Source organism: Ostrinia furnacalis, unplaced genomic scaffold, assembly GCF_004193835.3.
Source record: "Ostrinia furnacalis isolate ACB-3 unplaced genomic scaffold, ASM419383v2 OfSCF3220, whole genome shotgun sequence".
NCBI lineage: Eukaryota > Metazoa > Arthropoda > Insecta > Lepidoptera > Crambidae > Ostrinia > Ostrinia furnacalis.
In genome coordinates, this window is record NW_021133459.1 from 164,588 (window position 1) to 185,670 (window position 21,083).

General features: G+C 38.9%; 1 protein-coding gene and 1 pseudogene across 1 annotated transcript; both read right to left on the reverse strand.

Moving 5' to 3' along the window:
* Positions 1-10,524: 10,524 nt before the first annotated feature.
* On the reverse strand, positions 10,525-13,082 carry LOC114357542 (esterase B1-like; annotated as a pseudogene).
* A 4,733-nt stretch (positions 13,083-17,815) lies between these two features.
* LOC114357543 (venom carboxylesterase-6-like) lies at positions 17,816-20,497 on the reverse strand. Its single transcript, XM_028311224.1, has 4 exons — positions 20,449-20,497; positions 20,169-20,315; positions 18,532-19,841; positions 17,816-18,215 (listed from the first exon to the last, which is right to left on the reverse strand). The coding sequence occupies exons 1-4, from the start codon at positions 20,488-20,490 to the stop codon at positions 18,047-18,049; spliced, it is 1,668 nt and encodes a 555-aa protein (XP_028167025.1). The 5' UTR covers positions 20,491-20,497; the 3' UTR covers positions 17,816-18,046.
* Between the last annotated feature and the right edge of the window lie 586 nt (positions 20,498-21,083).

The window sequence follows — 21,083 nt, forward strand, 5'->3', positions numbered from 1 at the left end:
AAAATGTCTATGACTTTGCGATTGTTTTTACTTTTTCTAGCTTTTTTTTTTAAATTAGTTTCTTCCTTCTTTTGCTCTCTGTTTACGTCTATGCTTCGCTGTCAAACTAGCTGTCAAAACGACATCGCGATGCGGATTTGTCAAAACAGCCTTAGGGTGGGTTGCACCATCTTAGTTTAACTTTGACAAACGTCTAAAATCTGTCAAACTCAATACAAAAAACACCGGTTAACGTCATAGTTACGTTTAAAGTTAGGTGGTGCAACTCACCCTATTGGTTTTCGATCGAATCCAAGCTTATCACCGGGGTTTTAGTAATCGCAATGAAAATGGCGGGTGTTGCGATTCGATTCGATTTTGATTGAGTCTTAAATGCATGTTGGCTAAGCCTTTGTATGGGAAATTTCAATCCAGTCTTTCGATTATCGATAGGTAGGGCTTTGCAATTCGATTTTTTGCCGTTTGACTAAGCCTTTTTTGTTATCGACCTCTTTTGCGATTTGTTTATTTGTTTGCGACTGGTTTGCGATGGGTTTGCGATTTTAAAGTGCGTTTTGACTAGACCCGCAGGGCTCTTTGTAATGACAGATGTCAACTACACATATACATAGTTCCAAAATACTGAACTGTCCTATGCATGACATTGACAGTGGGGCGCCACCGTCAATACCGGATCGCTAGTTCCGATTTTTGCCATGTTGGAAACCATATAGTTGAACGATGGTAGCGCCCCCCTGTCATTGAGTTTGGCGGGACAGTTCAGCGTGGGTCATCTTTACCACTTTTACGACAATGTTAGAGGATCTGTGGGTCTAGTCAAAATGCCATCGCAAACCAATGTGAAGTTTTCACTAATGTCAGTCGCCGCGTCACCAGTGATTCGATTCGATCGGAAAATGGCAGCCAAAATGCACATTGAACCACCNTCTTAAGACGTTTGCAAATACTGAATACTCGTAAAAATACATATATTTATTCTATGAAAGTAAATGGGCGCTATTAATTCTACCAGCAAAGTATATTGATCCTACGGACATTGATCCTCATTGAGAGCTCGGATATCTTGTAACATTAAGGGATCGAGCGACTGTCAACAGTGGGCAATGGTAAGGCACCGTGAAAATGCCGCTAAAGGGGGTTTTGTTCCAATAAGAGCCCTCGATTTACCAGAGTACTCGGCCGGACCATTTTTTGGCACAATCGCATTAAATTATCTTGGAACGGTTATGTATAAAGATTTTAGTGGAAAATTATGATATAGTATATGGAGTTGGTTAATGCTATGTTGTAGCACAAACGAGTGAGCAACTATTTTAGAATATTAGGTACAGTAAATTAATATCCAAAATTAATTTACGGAGTTCGGCTCGCGGAGTTTATTTTCCCAGGAGTATTTCCATGTTGATTTTTTGAAAAGTAACTAATATACATCTTATTTATTAATTAATACAGTTTGTTTCTACAAAATATAATTAATTTATAATTCAAACTCTTAAGTGGAGTACCTACCTAACCAGTGTTAAAAATCTAATACGAATTACGAGTAGATTTTGCTGTTAATATATCGAAAAATAGTCGCATCATCCGTTGATGACAAACCAAGCTTAATTTAGGTACGTTAACTACTGCAGGTTATTATGTGATAATTACACTAATGGTTATGAAACAAACATCGTGCAATTTGGTTAACATTTAATAACACTGTACCAAATAAATTGATACTTAAATTACCTTCGTATCAATTTATTTCAGTTAGAACATGTCAATTAAATTTAAGCGTATTCAAAGCAATTTTCTTTCGAGACGATAAAGGAATGAATTTGTAAGTAGGTGGGTAAACAAGTGGAAAGAAAATTTCATAAAGCAGACTCTTTCTCGTCGGAATAAGAATGATTGATTATTGTTTAAGGAACAAACACGGCACAATCGTACTCACATCAAGTGCTCGCTCGACAGAATCGCTGAACCGCTGTTGGGAGAGAATATTGTTTTATTAACTGATACAATCCATATTTTTACATTATAAAAGCTGTAACTATTTGGCTGTAAAGTTATCACGCCTAACCGGTTGAGATATTGACTAATGTTGGTTAGAGATATACAAGATCGAGAGGGCCAAGTAGGAAAAGTCTTTCTGTGACAGATTGAAAATATATTTTCTTTCTAAAAGAAGGACATAGACTACTTTTTGTGACAAAAATAAAACCTTACGTGTATGAAATAAGATACGACTTCGATCACGTGAAGTAAAGACCAGTTATGTAGAGCCTCCAGGGAAATAGTGCTTTACCGATCTAATTACGGTATTCCTATACCTCCTGCCTACCTTATAATAAACCTACTACCCACCACTGAAAGCTCACCACGAATTACCTGCAGTCCACTACTACTCTTTACGTGCCTCTACAATACAATCGCCCGGGCAAATAATCCTGACCCGTGCAAACAAACTGCTCCAAAGAGAAATACAGACGTTTTTCTACAATGGACAAATTTAATTGCGTAATCTGAACTGCTTTCTGTCTTTACCCGTCCTACTGAAAACAAAACAAAAGCTTAGTCTGCACCAGTAAAACCCGGCGATTTTGCAAACAAATAATTCCATGGAATTTACATTGGAATTATCATAGAATTTCCTATGTCTTAAGTCATAGCTTTTTCTTGGAACTAATAATGACATAATTTTAAAATCACTATGAGCATTCAATATTCATTGTAGAGACATCTTATTAATGCATTTACCAAAGTCTATATTGACAGATTATGGGTTGAAAGTTGTTAAACTTGTTTATTGAATCTGGAATAATTTCCAAGCAATAATACATCGACATCAATATTAGATTTTTATATGGTATCATTTAATCAAATGTCTTGTTTTTCTAAGAATTCTATCGCATTTATGGAACAAATCGCTAAAGTGGTGTTCAGAAATATCTTGTCAATAGTCAATAAGAGTCATTTTGCTATGACAAATACCTTACTTAGAGCCTTTTCCCTAATGCTATGTATGGTACTTAGAATAAAGAGAAAAACTGTCTTCATGAAAAAAGCTGAATTCCTGTCCTGGTATAGTAATAAATTCATACCTACATTTATCTCAATTAGCAGATATCAAATACCTTTTACGATTGAAATTGCTGAAAGCGCGCGAGCGAATGTAAATGATCGGTACGAATCATCGTTCGCGAGCGAACTTAGAGAAATCCAGTTCATCCACGGGTTCATCCAGTGTTTAAGTAGCTCAGTTGGAAGAGCAGTCGCCCGCCGCGAAAGGTCGTGGGTTCGCTCGATTTTTTCAAGTTGTTTATTTCAAAATTTCGAAGAAAGAAAAAATACTTTAGAACATACCCTGGATATCCTAAGAGGCTGGTTGTGGTCTGCCCCTCCATGCATCCGGAAGCCCCACGGAGCGCCGCCCGTCAGCTCAACCTCTTTCGCCGACATCTTCTTCACTCCATGCCGCCCTGGTACATTGTCTTCATTCTCTCACTGGCTTTCTACATTCATGCCATATAATTAAATTGGAAGACCACCATTTCTAATATCACAATGTTCAGTCGTGTTCTGGTTTTGAGTATTCGGGTATCCTGAAACAAAATGAAAAATTGGTTAAATTATTTTCATAAAATTTTGAGCTTGCCTCAGTGAAACATTATCGCGTCCACATACTCGTACGTTACACTCCACTACTACACATTACACAATAAAATTACTGTAAAATAGAATATAGAGTCGCTGGCTCACTTGGCAGTCTTAAAGATCATTATTATTTTGGAAAGTTACATAATGCATCCTCATGAAAAACTTTCAGCACAAATAAACATTATTATCATTATTGAATAGGCAATGAATAATTCAACAAGAATAAATATTTCAACTTTCTTCTACGAATATAATCACTATTATTTAATTTTTAGCGTTAAGAGTCAATTCAATTCCCGCCTTAGGCAGTTCGATTTTTTCAAGTTATTTATAATTTAAAAAAAAAAATAATCACTATTATCGTAAATATTCGGTGTTTAAAGATTAATAGAGTTTTTAACAAAGGTGTGTTAATTTAAATCTTTCCGACGAAAATACACCAACATGACCATTATCTTATCAATGCCATCAAAATTGAGTTATCCAAACTAATTAGCCTCATCAATATCAACCTGGTTGGTTCATATAAATTTAGTTTTATGAACGGCCCTGTGTTCGTTTAAATACCCCATAAAGCTGCGTAGAAAGAGCATAAATAACGCGAAGGGACATCAGGGTGCTCGTAAAATGATATTTCCGAATGAAAGATGTATTTTCTATTTGAAAGGCTCAAGGTTTAATAGGCTACTAACAATAGTGTTTGTTTGTCGCTATAAATAGAGTGTAAAGGTAAGTACTAAAGATTTGGAAATTGCTTTATTTTCATGAGAGGATATTATTCTTAGTGAAAGGCCCAATGGGCGCAATGATGTGCGATACATCGCTAGTAAACGAAAGAAAAACATGAATACAAATTAAATGTTTCTACGGGAAAGATTTACTATGATAAGTTGAAATGTTTATACCTAATTAATTTTGTTTGTTTCATACCGCTCTGTCGGGACCCAAAAGATAAAAGGTATGTGAATACCTAGACCCATAAAGGTTACATTTATTTTATTGTATATGGATTAGGCACTTATAAACGTATCGTTGTACGTGCCAAATCCTGAACCAAATCATAAACCTTTGATTTCACGAGGTTCAAAGTTTTCTGCTTTACCTGGCCTTCTTATGAAAATCTAAAAACCGCACCGTGAACTCCCGGCCTAACCCATGAGATCATGTGCAGATATTTCAGAGTATGACGCGCAACACCAAGGCTGCGGTAACTGAATCACTCTTCAATTTACACTGACCTGCCTAATAATGAGCAACCTCTTCATTTATAATGTTATTAGAATGATCATGGCCAGTTACGGTCCAAATTAGTTCATATAGGCAATCGTGATTTGAGACCACGGTTGTTGAAAAATGATCATATTTTTTTTGTTTCAGCTAAGCTTTGACTCAAGCGCTCAACAAAAAAAAGAATGAATATCTTTCAGCCAAATGACTTCCACTGCTGGACAAAGGACTCTCTCAAGATCTCCACAACGACCGGCTTTGAGCCGCCTGCAAATAGGTGCTTCCCGCGATCTTCATCTGATCGTCCTGTAGTAGGTCCTACACTATACACTAAATAATTTTTTTCTGTTTTTACGCTCAAATTAGATTAGATTTATGCGATTGCGACTGCTCATATGAATAATTGCCTTCAAACTCACTAAACATCAACGTTTTGCTATATTCGAGGTACCTAGGTGGCTATAGTTGCTATGATGTTGCTTTATAACACGTAGGTAATATACAACCGATCGAAAAGTATAATTCGACCCTGCGGTTTCACGAGCCGTCCCCAAACAGCACGCATCTCGTAATATTTACATTCGTGTCAGCAAATACGGGCCTTTTCATTTACCCTGAACCTTCTATAGATCACAAATTAGAATAAAAGGTCGCCTTTCACACCTTTATTAAAAGAGTAACCTTAATTCCATTTCTACCTACGAGATAGGTACAAAGTTAGCTGTTATGAGACTAAACTGGAACGACTGAAATTTAGTTTAAAGTTTACCTAAAAAGAATTTGTAAATGTTAACCAAGAAAATCCTACTAATATAATATTATAAATGCGAAAGTTTGAATGTATGGATGTCTGGATGTTTGATACTCTTTCACGTAAAAACTACTGAACGGATTTTGATGAAACTTTACAGTATTATTGTTTATACCCAGATTAACATTAGGCTATAATTTATGACGATCTGTGACAAACTAAATTCCACGCGGGTGAAGCCGCGGGCAAAAGCTAGTAATCAATAAAAATTGTGAAGTTAGATACTTATGGTAATTATTCAACTTACTTTAGACAGATACAGTGTTGGAAAATTAGGGAACTTCTAATTTAAATTCTTTAATAGTAAGTAGACCCTGATAAAAAATGGTACAGCAGCATACTTTCTCTCAGAATTTTCTATACAAGATATCTCAACATTCCAAGCAATAACTCACTTCGCAAAAACTAAAAGAGTTAAAATTTTACGCTAACGCATCGTACAGTAGGTATCATTTTCCGACTTTCTGTAGAAACTGGAGCCGTTTGAACGCGATAAGCAACGCAGCCGTCAACATCGTACGGAAGCGTGCGAGTGACACCTGAATCGAACCCCTGTGATATGTCATGTCACACACAGCGACCTCCCTTTGATGCCAGTGCAGGCATTCGAGCTGGTCATGAATGCATCAAATTCAATGTAGCAATCGATCGATACGCTGGGGAATTTTAAAAAGTTATGGAAACAGCTTTTGAGTTGACGAAGCAAAAGGCGCTTCGTTGTTGACAATCTATTAACTTTTGAAAATGAAAGAGCTTTGTTGCTTTTATTTACACAATTGTTGGTTCTCTGTGATTAAAATTTAATACAATCACTGCCGACTGCTCATAACTTTCCACTCTTTTCCAACTAGTGTCTTAAGTTATATTTACACAGTTGATCGACCAATTTAAAAGGGCTTTAATATTAATATCTAAAAAATAAACTGCGAAGCATTTAATAGGTAAAATGCGTTTTAAGATCCCTGTGGATTTTCACATGAGCTTTTTTCTCGCATGATCTGAAATCTGATATCTCGTAGACCTAAGCAGCTTAACATGGTTTCAGATAATAATGAAACATCTAGAATTCTATTATTCCATCTAACAGTCCATTCAAGCCTGAAGCCCTTCATCGCCATCAAAACACAATCTGACCATCAAAACCTTACATAGGTCCAGCGAACGCACAATATCATTACGTAATATTATTATCGGCCCGTCCATCTCGGTAGTGACACCTCAATACACAATACCCTTCATCTCGGTGTCCGAAGACTACATTATTTCAGACGCAAATAGCCCCGCGTCAGTTCAAGTGTCAGTACAAAGACGCTAGTAATAGCAGCTCTGACTCACGCACGTTTGGATAATCGAACTCTATTTATAAGGCACATTACGCACGATAAAAGTGCACCGGATTCGACTGACGTAATAGGAAGCGTGTAATTGGCCCAATTCGCGGATAGAGCGGTTATGCTAAATTGACAAACGCCCCGATGTGTTTACGCAGTCATTTGTTTTGCTCAAAATATTTTAACGCGACGTTCTTTATTCTATTTTAACATAATAATTATTCCCACATAAAAATACTCCAGCACTAAATAATGAAAAACGTCTTTTTTGGCGTCATGAGTGTCAAAATATTTTTGATTTAATTTGATAACCCGATAGAGTATAAAGCCCCTTATAAACCTCCCTTTTTGTCTTTGCATTCTAAATTACTAGGTGTTTTAGAAACAGTAATTTATGGTTCCATTTCCAAAGAAATGTTGAATTATTACAATTCACCTTATCAATGTAGCCTTTGGCAACTAAACTTACATAATCAATCAAATTTCATCTTTGCCCTGGATGAAATTATCTAAAGACCGGCGTTCATAGAGAAAATCAGTAATTCCTAACGACAGCAAGTATCAATCGACCTTCGTTCCACGCTGATTACATTTACCAGACACATTTCATTTTCTTGTGTCAGCGAAAAAACAGAATTATCAACATAAAAAGAAATAAAGTGAAAGAATTTTCGCTATCTCGTTCGGAATCATGAATTCACAAAGTACCTATGCAATTTCACACTCCTTGTCGGGAGAATTTATTTTTTAAAAGAAATATTTTGCTACGAAAAATATGCGGCTCGATTCGCCCCGAGAATAGCTTTTGCACACAAATATGAACGGTCTTTAGTTGCAAATGGAATGAACATATTCGTTTGAGGTATTATAGCATGGCGTCGATGTCACTGAAAAATATTTCACTTGCAGCGATACATTTTTCGGAGTAACAGGGTTGAAAAAGTTTGTTAGAAAAGTTCGTTGTGTAAATTGGCAGTTCGTTATTTAAGTACCAGTTTATTTGCTTTTCAAACAAAAGTTGTCTACTGCTGGACATAGATCTTCTTCAAGGATTTCCATAATGAAACATTTTGAGATTCCATGACGCAAAAAAGCGAGGATCCTAGACATAGTACTTTTTCAAAAGTTCTATGAAACTTGACGCTGTTTGTAATATTCTGGCAAGGAGAATAGTAAAAGTCTGGCCCAAAAATGCATGTTATGTAATAGTGATACATTTCCACAGCCCATTACTACCCCCATAAATATCGTCCAGATCGTAAAATCGCAATAACGATAAATACGTAGTGAGAGAAAGTAAAATAATACTCCGTAACAAAGGCTTAATAGGGTGCATGTCGCGGTTTGTGTAATTAATTAAATTGACCCTTACCCCATGACCGCAAAAGCGGTCCAATGTGTTTCGCAAGACCCTATTTTGGACCTAAAGGTTGGAGCAATAAAGGCCCTTTCAGATTTCAGCGGTCAATAGTCACATTTTCCAAGACTTTGGTATTTTATTGCTTCGAACGTTTCATCTAGTGATTTCCTGAAGGGCCGCTATTAAGGGACCAGGTTTATCCCTCTGGTCGTTGTCGGGAACAAGTTATATTTGAAGTTATGGATATTACGATTCGGTTATGGTGTTAATTTCGGCTGAAACATTGAAAGTGTTAAATTGTTACGGCCATATTTTAATTTTACGGTTGCTCAAAGTTGATTAAGTCTTTTCCCGTGAAGTTTGGATGGCGGAAGTTCCGTGGGCCGGTGCAGTTAAAAAGTGGGAGTTATTAGAACTACATAAGATGTCATTATCTAGCTTGATATGCCGTCTTATGCACCTATCCGGGATAGGAAATCCGACGATGTTTCTAAGGCATGTAACGCGGCAGCTCAAAGGATTGCACGGTCGACATGGCAGGTCTGATATACCGTTAACAACCCTATGCATCTTTAAAAGGCTACCGAGACATTTTTTATTGCAACTACAGTTCCGTGACACTGAACAAGGTGAGGAAAATAAAACGCTCTTATAAAATCAATTATACATGAATGAATAGTCTGTATTCTTAGAACGCGCGTGAGCATAGTGTATTTTTTTAAAACATGTAAGTAATTTGTCACTGATGATCGTTGGGATGAAATTATTTTGTGGTGCTGATGTAAGTTACTTAATTTTGCTTCTTATAACCCCTTCTCTTTGCAATGTCATAAGGATAACAACAACTAAATCTGATGTCAAAGTGTATGCATCTAACATAGCGTGTCCTCCAAATAACTTAGATTGTCTTAGATTAACTTTCTGTTGTAGAAAGAACTTGATCGATCTTACAAAACCAATTGAGAAATTCAAAAATAATATTTTGTATGTCTTATTTTAGAACGAACCCAGGATCTCAAGATCCATCTTCTAACCACTAAACAAACGGTTCCAACCGCTAACGTAGCTGTTGGGAAAAATGTTGAGATGGCGCTGATATCGCAAATCGCCAATACCGTCGTTTTCATGTGTTGGAACGTTTTTGCATGGAATCGCGTCGTTTTCCCACCCGAAGGCACGTAGACCTACGTGACTTGGCTATCGAGCTAACGACAGCCATGCCCATATTAACATGCATGAATGGGGATGTTGCCTGGGTCAAAAAGCAAGAGTTTTAATTAGTCCGTCAGTTAACTTATCAAAAAATACTCTACACGTATTTTTCACTTTTTCAAACTAATGAANTATCGATAGGTAGGGCTTTGCGATTCGATTTTTTGCCGTTTGACTAAGCCTTTTTTGTTATCGACCTCTTTTGCGATTTTTTTATTTGTTTGCGACTGGTTTGCGATGGGTTTGCGATTTTAAAGTGCGTTTTGACTAGACCCACTGACCAACAATTGACATTGTTGAATAGGAACTAATAATGAAACACGTAGGAACTCACATACTAAAATAAGTGCGAAATTACCATTTTGAGCTATTGAGTTATTATACATAACTAGCTGACCCGGCGAACTTCGTACCGCCTTAGCGTAGAGATTTTCTTTATATTTTTTTCCGTAAAAACCTTGTACAGAGTATTAGAAAACTACAAAAAAAAAAAACAGCCAAATCGGTCAAGCCGTTTTCATGTTATGTCGTGACAACGGAAAACGGGTTTAATTTTTATATACATACATATATAGAAGATGTACTATAATTTGAGCATGTACGCCTCTGCGTCTGTTAGTAGTCGGAGTCTAATGCCCGTTTTCATAGGGGTCACTTAAAAATTAGGGATTGAAGGTGAAAACGGACATAACTCTTTTGATTCAAAGGTTCAATTTTCAGATACTCGCCAGTTGAAAAAATGTCGATCGAAAAACGAAAAGTCATCCTTGATATTGTATAACATTAACAAATTCAATTTCTTTCTATGTTTATAAATAACAGACGATAATGTCCGGATTTAAAAAAATAATAATTTATGTAATTGCAAAAATCTGAAATGGAAAATTCAAGGTTTGGAATAAAAGGCTTTATTATTATAATTATTATTTATTAATGTCCGGAGTGTTTTTGTCACACAAGTTTTTTTCCTCCAATTTACAATTTTAAAGTACAAAAAGTCTAATTGCATCGATGGATCCGCCGTTTGTTAGAGGTATATTAAGATTAAAAAAATAAAATGTGCAAAAGTATATTTAATATTACAAGAACAGTTTTACGAGTAGTTTAAGACTACCCTAAGTTACGAACTAGGTAATTTATTTATTTTGTTTAAAACAAACAGCTTACAAATACTTATTACTGGTAATACTTACAATATTATTACTCTAAAGTAATATACATTAAATAATAATTAAATAACAAGGGATGTCATTTAGCTAAAACGAGCAAACGAACTATTTAATAGAAAAAAAAATAGAAAGCAAAGCCCTTTCAAGGCAGTTCTATGCCCGCGTCGCTGAAGATGCTAGTCCAGAAGGCCACAGCATCAGCGTCAGGATCGTTATCAGCGCTCAAGGTCGAGTTGATCATCATGTAGCCCTTGGAGTCCTCGTTGTACTCCGGCCAGACTGCTCCGAGGGAGCCGTCCGGAGTCGGGTTTCTAGGAAAAAACAATACACGGTGTAAAAACTATCTTCGTTATCCTGTGGTTCGATACTAAAGGTGTTTAAAAAATATGAAAACTTACCCATATTTTACGAAGTTTGTGTACAACGTGACAGTCTGATTAATCAGTCTGTATATCTCGGATGTTACACTCACTGGGAAACCCACTGGAAAACCACCTTTTGCAACCCTGGAGTCGAAGATATACTCGATATCGTCCGCATGACCCGTCCCAACTATTCCATACGGTTCGCCCAGTGATGCGAATCGATTTCTCTGCGATATGATTAGAAATTTGTAAAGATACCTCTTATTTCCAGCGGGAAGGTGTTTTAAGAACCTTCTTGCGGGATACACAAACATTTCTTCGCTTTGATACCGAAGAAACTCATACAGGGTGCTGTAGTCAATGTCCCTTTGGCCAAAATATTTGTCAGATATTCTATCAGATATTGCATCAAAGTCAAGCTGGGGGGAGCCGGTCAGTATAATTTCGCGAGGGATTAGTAGACTGCGCATTAAATTGTAACTAACAAGGGAACTATTCATGTCTGGGAGCTGAGTCAAGTATTCCAAACTAGTGTCCCCCAAAAACAAGTCTACTGGGGTGATGTTCCCTCGTTTGAGCGTCTCAATCGGCGTCTCGAGTAAAAATCGTTCTTGTCCGAAGTCTTTTTCTGGAGCAGGTTGGAACGCTGTCATTTTCAATCCAATATTTTGCCAGTCATTTTCTTCTGGTATTACGATAGGCGTCTTATTGATAATACTATAGGCTGGCTGTTCTTGCAGGAACTGTAACATTTCGTCAGGGTCAGTTGTGTCGCTGCCTAATAACTTTCCAAGTGCAAAAGATCTTTTTGTTAGCTCATATGTGATTGCCCATTCGCAAAACGGTACGCCGCTCATGGCTATGCCTCTTTTGAACAATCCTTTGGACATCGGTGACATCATGTGATAAAACACCGACACTGACCCCGCACTCTGTCCAGCCAGAGTGATCTCGTCAGAATGCAGCTATGTTATCGTGAACCCATTTCAACGCCAGGTTCTGGTCTTTTAATCCAGCATTGCCAGGAACATCCTTCGTGTCCAGCTTGAGGAATCCTAAAGCATCTAGTCTATAGTTAAATGTGACCAGCACAACGTTCTTTTGAACTATAAAGTCTGGGCCATAAATAAGTGAGTTTCCTGATCCACTCCTAAACGCTCCTCCATAGATGAAAACCATGACTGGCAAAGGTTTTGCTGGTGTCAAGTCAGGAGTGTAAACGTTTAAGTATAAGCAGTCTTCACTGCCCGGGACATACGAATTGATTATTCGATTAAATTGAATGCAGACTGGGCCGTGTAGAAGTGCTTCTTTTATTCCTATCCACGGTTTGACTGGTCTCGGATCCTGAAAAGAAGGGAGTGGAGTGCTATATTTGTTTTGTGATATTTCATTACAGAAATTTTTCATTTTAATATACCAATGTGTAACTATTACCTTGAACCGCAGGTTTCCGACGGGTGGTTCTGCATATGGGATTCCCTTAAAGCTGTAGTATAACCCTTGGCCGGTAGACAGTGGCAGTGGAACTCCTAGCAATAGGCCTTCATTCACTTTCACCAAGAGCAGCTCAACATTTTTGAACTAGAACATTTAGATTAAACACCATGTAAATAGTTTAAAATGTTGTAACCCGACTACAGACAAAATATTGGAAATTATGAAGCAAACGAAAAGTAACACATTAAAATAACGGTCCTTTAGACTAAAATCGTAGTATATTTTTTGAAAAAACTACGAACTTTAGTTACGAATTCGTCATGATAATCGATATTTTCTTGGCAGTATATTTAAGATCCTGTTTAAGTCAATAGTTTAATAAACATTAAATTTATACTGTCATAATACTAAAAAAAAGTTGGATAAAAATTGATCTATAACACTAAAAGTTTTTTTTATTCAAATTTGAAACTTACCATTGACAATATAAATATAACACAAGTTAAGTAATTCATGATGATTGAAGTTCTCTGTCCAATTAATGAAAACTTAAAATTTTGCTTGTATTTATCACTTGAAAAATACTACACTAATATAATAAAGCTGAAGTTTGTTTGGTTGTTGAAATGCGCTAAATATATTTTATTTATTTGTAAGGTACAGCTACAGAAAACATACTTTTATAACAATAACGTCCTTGCGGTCTCCAGGTCAGGCTCTAAACGGTCTGCTATCCCTGTCTGCCTCTCCAGGCATACATGAAAACGCCTCGCTCAACTGCCATACTCCCTCCACTTATTCACTCTCAAAATGATACACAAAAAAAGGAAAAAAGTTAAACAGCGGTTACACGTCCTCCCACTCAAAGTGCACCTCACCAACATACGAGGACTGCACTCCAATCTCTCTGCAGTCCACCACCACCTTGAGACTGAGAAACCGCAGCTGCTGTTCCTCACAGAGACGCAGATCAAATAATGTCCAGCTGACGCAGCGTACTTGCTCTACCCTCGGTACACATTAGAACACAAATTCCATGCCCGGGCGGGAGTCTGCATCTATGCTCGCGATGACATTTGCATCAAGCGTCTCAAATGCCTGGAGGTTCCTGGATTCTCTGTAATTTGGGTTTTAGTTAACACAGGCCTAGAGAAAATACTCTATGCCTATGTCTACCGTTCGCACAGCGGAGACCTTGAGACAACCCGGCTGTTCGACTACCTTAGCCAATCAGCTGATAAGGCACTAGCCCGATACCCCTCTGCGCAGTTGGTCATTTTGGGAGACTTCAATGCACACCATCAGGAATGGCTCTTTCCATACCAGGTGACCGACCACGCTGGGAGAGAGGCACGTAAACTCGCTCTGACGCTGGATCTCTCCCAATATACTGTACAACCAGGGTCCCGGACGTCGACACTCACACAGCCAACTGCCTTGACCTTCTGCTGACATCTGATCGAGACAGATATTCCATCCTGGTTACTGCTCCTCTTGGAACTTCTGACCACTGCTTGGTGAAAACTGTAACGACATACTCCCCACCCCATCCAATCGTGGCCCTTGTGGAGTAAGACGAGTATGGCGATACAAGTCAGCAGATTGGGACGAGATGCGTCAGTTTTTCGCATCTTTCCTTTGGAGGCCGGCATGCTTTTCTTCTCGAGACCCAACGAGTTGCGCCGATGCCATAACAGAAGTTATACGCCTGGGTATGGAATTCTTCATTCCTTACTCAGACGTCGCCTCAGGTAGCAAAGCTCGCCCTTGGTTCGATGCTGATTGCCGTCATGCTGAAGCGTGTAAGCAGTCAGCGTTTTTGGCATGGGCTGATGCTCGAACGCGCGACTCACCGGACACTCGCAATCTGAAGAAAGCCTACAACCAAGCCTCCAAGTCTTGCAAAAAGGCGTTACGCAGGGCTCGCTATGATCATATTGGACGCATTGGCACCAAACTTGCTTCTTACCCAGCCGGGTCCAAAGCGTTTTGGTCCCTTGCCAAGGCCATCCAATCAAACTTCTATCGCCCCAGCCTGCCACCACTGCTGAAACCCGATGGCTCACTGGCTCACTCTGCTGAGGAAAAGGCGAACCTTTTTGCCACCCTGTTCGCTGATAACTCACGTCTTGACAGCGCAGGCAAAACGCCACCCTGCGTGAGGTCCGCATATGGCAGAGAGAGGTTTTAAATGTCTTGCGTTCTCTTGACGTAAATAAAGCCAGTGGACCCGACGGAATTCCGGCAATTGTCCTGCGTAACTGTGCGCCGGAGTTGTCTCCTATTCTGACACGCCTGTATCGACTCTCACTTGAGACTGGACTAGTCCCTAAATCATGGAAGCTTGCAAACGTACAGCCCGTACCTAAAAAGGGCAGTCGTGCTGACCCAACTAATTACAGACCCATCTCTGTTACGTCTATACTCTGCAAGATAATGGAACGTGTCCTCAACGGCCGACTCCTTCATACCTTGAAGAAAATGACCTACTCAGCGACCGTCAGTATGGGTTTCGGTATGGTCGTTCTACAGGTGATCTTCTCGTGTATGCCACACACTTATGGAGCGAGGCCATTAAGAAACATGGCGAAGCCCTTGCCGTTTCACTGGACGTATCAAAGGCGTTTGACAGAGTCTGGCACGGCAGCCTATTAAACAAGCTTCCATCTTTTGGAATCCCTGTTGGCTTGTGCAAATGGATCTCTGATTTTCTTGAGGGACGATCAATAAGAGTAGTCCTTGAGGGCTACACTTCTAGTCAACAACCTATTGACGCTGGCGTCCCTCAGGGTTCGGTGCTGTCTGCAACCCTTTTTCTACTGCATATCAACGATCTGCTCAAACCCGGCACCTTTAGGTACGCAGATGACACGACAGTAAGGTCGAGTCTTGTCGTGAGTCCCTAATTGAACGCTTAAATTTGGCCCTTCAGGATGTCTCTGATTGGGGCGATGCCAACCTGGTCCAATTTAACGCGTCAAAAACACAGGCGTGTCTGTTCTCCGCAAAACGAAGTCCATTTTTTATCGCTCCAACATTCTGAGGCGTGCCTGTCAAAATCACCGAGCGACTGCAACTATTGGGCATTGAAATGTCCAGCAAGCTGAACTTTGGCGAGTACATCGAGTCCATAGCGAAAACTGCTGCCAAAAAACTTGGTATCCTCTCGAGGGCAAGGCAGTACTATCCAAGAAGCAAAGGCTGCAGCTTTATAAAGCACAGATCCGACCTTGCATGGAATACTGCTGCCACCTCTGGGACGGCTCTGCCAAGAAACATTTGGCTGCTTTGGATTCGGTGGAAAGGCGTGCCAGAAGACTTATCGACAGCCCCGCCCTTGTTGAAGCGGCGCTCCAGGAACTTGACCATCGCCGTAAGGTAGCATCCCTATCGGTTTTCTACAGCCTACACTTCGGAGAATGTGCAAAAGAATTACACGAATTAATTCCACCAGCCCCCTTCCATCATCGGGGAACCAGACGCAGGTTAGCGTACCATCCCTATATTGTTGACATTCCACCAGCTCGCACTAAGCGTTTCGATGACTCTTTTATAAAGCGAACAGCTAGGGACTGGAATTCGTTGCCTGCTTCTGTCTTTCCCGAAAACTATAATCGGGGCCTCTTTAAGGCGAGAGTGAATAGGCACTTACAGGGCAGATATGTACCATCCTACGCTGCATCCCACTTAACATCAGGTGCGATTGTGGTCAAATACCTGCCTTGTCATGCATAAAAAAAGTCTGAGCTCCCATTAAGACACACACAATATTCACATAATGCAAAAATAATATTTAACGGGTAATATACAAACAGTCATAAGAAAATAATATTTTTTGAATAATATCTCAGGAACACGATTTGAATTTTTTTTTGGGTTGAATTGAATATGTCATTGGGTTGAATAGCCCAATTATTGAGGAAGGTTACAGGTTTTTCGTTTAAGATGACGCTACGATCATGACCATCAATGAAAAATGTTTTGAAAACGGGAAAATATTCAACTATTTTTACGCGTTCAAAGTCACAGGCACAGCTAGTGTTATATTATTATAAAGCATGAAAATGGTTGCATAATAAAATTATAAGTACATAATATAGGTAGTTAATATGTAAATTATAGTAAAGTGCTTCCAACTGTGACAATATAAATAATTTTTTGGAAAAATTTGCATATTTACGTAAGTAGGTTCGAATGTTTCATTTAAAGAATTGAATAAGGAGTGTAAAATTAATTTAACATCATTTAAATTTAATTTTACACGCATTATTAGATCAGTTTTTTTCCACTTAGCGTCGGAATATGCTTTGCGCATAACCACTAGTCGTTAGGGTCTAACGGCCCTCCAAAGTATGGGTCCGGGTAAATGCCTCGCCAGTCCTCACTTGTGGGGGTTATAAATCGTGACCTGGGTAAATACTTCGACGGCCCCCGGCACACTCAATGAGGATCATTTCGATTTTTAGCTGTGAATGCAGATTTATAGGGCTAAGAAATCCTTAATACACAGTGCAAAAATTTTTGTTCTACGACAAAAATTGACGAAGTTATGGCCAAATTACTAAAAAAGTTCACTGACCGCCCGGCGCGGGGACGATAACGTCATTATATCCGATCCGAACGCTGCCGGCGTACTGCGTGGATAGAAAATATTTTTTTCTAGCCAAATTATCAGTTTTAGAGAAAAACTTGTAATGACATTTATTCATCAGAATAAAGTAAGCTATCGATAGGTAATTTTTTACTTTATTTTGAAGAATAAATGTTATTAAAAGTTTTTTTCTAAAACTGATAGTTTAGCCGGAAAAAAATATTTTCCATCCCAATAGTACGCCGGCTGCGCTCGATTCGGATATAGTGACGTCACGCGGCCTTGCGTACGTTGACTTTTAGCGGCAAAAACGGCCTATGTTTATTACTTAATATCTTCGTAAGTAATGGTCCGATTTGGATAATTCAAAAAGATATATCTTTCTTATGTCTTAAAGATTAACGTAGATACTAGTTTTATTGAATTTTCTACAACAGTACTGATCCTCATTGTGGGTTACAGGTTGCACGACAGGCCCGGTGAGTTGACGTGACAGACCACGCGGACGTTGCTTAGGGTGCACCACGAGGAGGTCCATCTCCTCGCACCCAGGACCGCAGTCCCTAATACCTCCTAGATTTACCTAAATGTCACAAAGTGTACTATGTGACATCATTTAACAGTTTCTATGCCATATTTGCATACATATTTTTTAAACATCCTGACAGCTCATATAAAATTATATCGACTACTTTGGGTGCCTCAAACAATTTGCTCACTTTGACTGGTTAGCTACATTAATAAGAAATATTGAATATCAGATCATTTTGGCTATCTTAGACACTTCGATCTATCTGACGCTGACTGTACAAGCACAGTTTAGTTTAGGACTAGAGGTCTAAGTTACGAAATACTCTTACAATTTATGAAATTTATTAAAAATATCGAGATAGCCCTATCAAGGCAATTCTATTCCAGCTTCGCTGAAGATGCTAGTCCAGAAGGCCACGGCATCAGCGTCGGGATTGCTGTCAGCGCTCAAGGTGGAGTTGATCTTCATGTAGCCTTTGGAAGTCTCGTCGTACTGCGGCCAGACTGCGCCGAGGGAGCCGTCCGGAGTCGGATTTCTGGAAAAATATAAACGGCATAAAAACAACGTTCGATTACTCTGTACTCGGTGAGTCAATCCAAAAAGAAGTCATTCTGGTGCTCAATACTACAACTTTTTGTATAGAACATAAAAACACTTCTCCAATGGTTGATTAGTAATATAATGATCTGCTTCTGGAATTTGTAGGGCTAAGTTAATATAAATTTCCTTTTAAATTTCAATCAGACAAGGCTTTCACACACCTATCAACGTTGAACACTGTGCAGCTGTGTTACAAACAAACTCCCAAAGCACTGTAAGTAAATAGGTATTTAAAAAATATAAAAGCTTACCCATATTTTACGAAGTTTGTAAACAACGTGACAGTCTGGTTAATCAGTCTGTAGATCTCAGATGTTACATTCACTGGAAAACCGCCCTTCGCTACTCTGGAGTCGAAGATATATTCGATATCATCCGAATGGCTCACCCCAACTATCCCATACGGCTCGCCCAATGATGCGTATCGATTTCTATCCGATATGATGAAGAATTTGTAAAAATACCTCTTAATTACAGCGGAAAGGTACTTTAAGAACCTTCTTATTTGATACTCAAATGATTCTTGGCTGAAATACTGAAGAAACTCATACAGTGTGCCATAGCCAATGGCACTTTGGCCGAAATATTTGTCATATATTCTATCAGCTATTGCGTCAAAGTCCAGCTGGGGCGAGCCGTACAGTATAATTTCGCGAGGGATTAGTAGCCTGCGCATTAGACTGTAATTAACAAGAGAACTATTAATGTTTGGCAGTTGAAACAAGTATTCCAAACTAGTGTGCCCCAACAGCAAATCTACTGGAGTGATGTTTCCTCGTTTGAGCGTCTCAATCGGCGACTCAACTAAAAATCGTTTGTGCCCCAAGTCTTTTTCCGGGGCAGGTTGGAACGCTGTCATTTTCAGTCCAAAATTCCAAAATATTTCTTCTGGTATCACGATAGGAAACTTATTGACTATTTTCAAAGCGGGTTGACTTTGTAGGAAGTTCAACATTTCATAAGGATCAGTTGTGTTGCTGCCTAATAACTTACCAAGTGCAAAAGATCTTTTCCTAAGCTCATACGTGACTGCCCATTCGCAAAATGGCACGCCGCTCATGGCTATGGCTCTTTTGAACAATCCTTTGGACATCGGTGACAGCATGTGATACGTCACCGACGCTGACCCCGCACTCTGTCCAGCCAGAGTGATCAGTTCAGGGTCGCCCCCGAATGCAGCTATGTTATCGTGAACCCATTTTAAAGCCAGGCTCTGGTCTTTTAATCCAGCATTGCCAGGAACATCCTTCGTGTCCAGCTTGAGGAAACCTAAAGCATCTAGTCTATAGTTCAATGTGACCAGCACAACGTTCTTTTGAACTATAAAGTCTGGGCCATAAATAAGTGAGTTTCCTGATCCACTTCTAAACGCTCCTCCATGGATGAAAACCATGACTGGCAAAGGTTTTGCTGGTGTCAAGTCAGGAGTGTAAACGTTTAAGTATAAGCAGTCTTCACTGCCCGGGACATACGAATTGATTATTCGATTAAATTGAATGCAGACTGGGCCGTGTAGAAGTGCTTCTTTTATTCCTATCCACGGTTTGACTGGTCTCGGATCCTGGAAAGAAGGGAGTTGTATTTATAGCCAAATAATTGTCTCAAACTAAGAAAAACCCACGCCTAGACCAATACAGAAATGAATGTTGTACAACTAATATTTGTATAAAGGGGATCGAACACACCTCCTCTATATCCGGTATTCGAATCACCAAGCCAGAATGACATCTCAAGAGGACGCATTGCTTAGCCGTTTCACTTATTTATTGGTCTCTGATATTTGCAATAAACACGACAAGTAGTAAATTATAACTGCTACATTTTGTCTTTGTTTTGTGATGCTTAATTTTTCTCTTTCTTATTTTCTTTAAGCAATGATTTTTGTTACCTTGAAGCGCAGGTTTCCGACGGGTGGTTCTGCATATGGGATTCCCTTGAAGCTGTAGTATGACCCTTGGCCGGTAGACAGTGGCAGCAGAGCTCCTAGCAATAGGCCTTCATTTACTTTCACGACTAGCAGCTCTACATTTTTTAACTATGTCAAAAGGGAGGGTAATAATTACAAAAAGTATGTTTTGTTTAAAATAAAAATGGGAAAATAAATAAAAAATCTTTAAATAAAAATTAATTCTGAAACAAAAAATATTATATTTAAATTCGAAACTCACCAACGACAATATAAAAGTAATTATTAAACTTGTGGAATCCATGGTGATTGAAGTTTTGTTCCAGAATAACAAAAACTAGAACTTTTTCTATTATTTATATTTTATATCACTTGAAAAGACAGGTGCAATATTGTTTACCAATATTGTGTAGGTGGTTAACATAACAACAAAAATGTGCATTTATAAAACAAAGAAATTGCAAGGAATAATAAATGTAACAATACCCCACAGAAGTATAATAACCTGGTGTAAAGGCGAGGCAATAGCATTTTACGATACAACACCGATTCAGTCATATTATCACCACAAAATTATCTGGGGGCACGGCAGTGCCCCCACCAAGTCGAGCAAAAAGGCGGCACGGCCGTACCATCCTTTTCTCGAAGCAATTCAGGCCATTTTCGACCGCCTGTAACTTCGTTGTGGATAAAACTAGAAGGCTGAATTTTCATTAGCTATGCAGGCATTGTAAAGACACGGTATATTTCAAATTTCATTTAATTTTAACCAGTAGTTTAAGAATTATAACGGGTCAAAGTTTCTTAATTTTGTCACTCACTGACTGACTCACCGATCATCAAAATTCTAAGGCACTTCTAGCAGACCTAGAAGCTTCAAATTTGGAATATAAGTAG

Bases quoted from the DNA above. Each gene is read 5' to 3' on its own strand.
- LOC114357543 (XM_028311224.1), bottom strand. From the start codon at position 20,490: ATGGATTCCACAAGTTTAATAATTACTTTTATATTGTCGTTG. The intron at 19,842-20,168 runs GTAACAAAAATC...CCTTCTTTCCAG, and splicing joins TCGGAAACCTGCGCTTCAAG to GATCCGAGACCAGTCAAACC. The intron at 18,216-18,531 runs GTAAGCTTTTAT...ATATTTTTCCAG, and splicing joins ACAAACTTCGTAAAATATGG to AAATCCGACTCCGGACGGCT.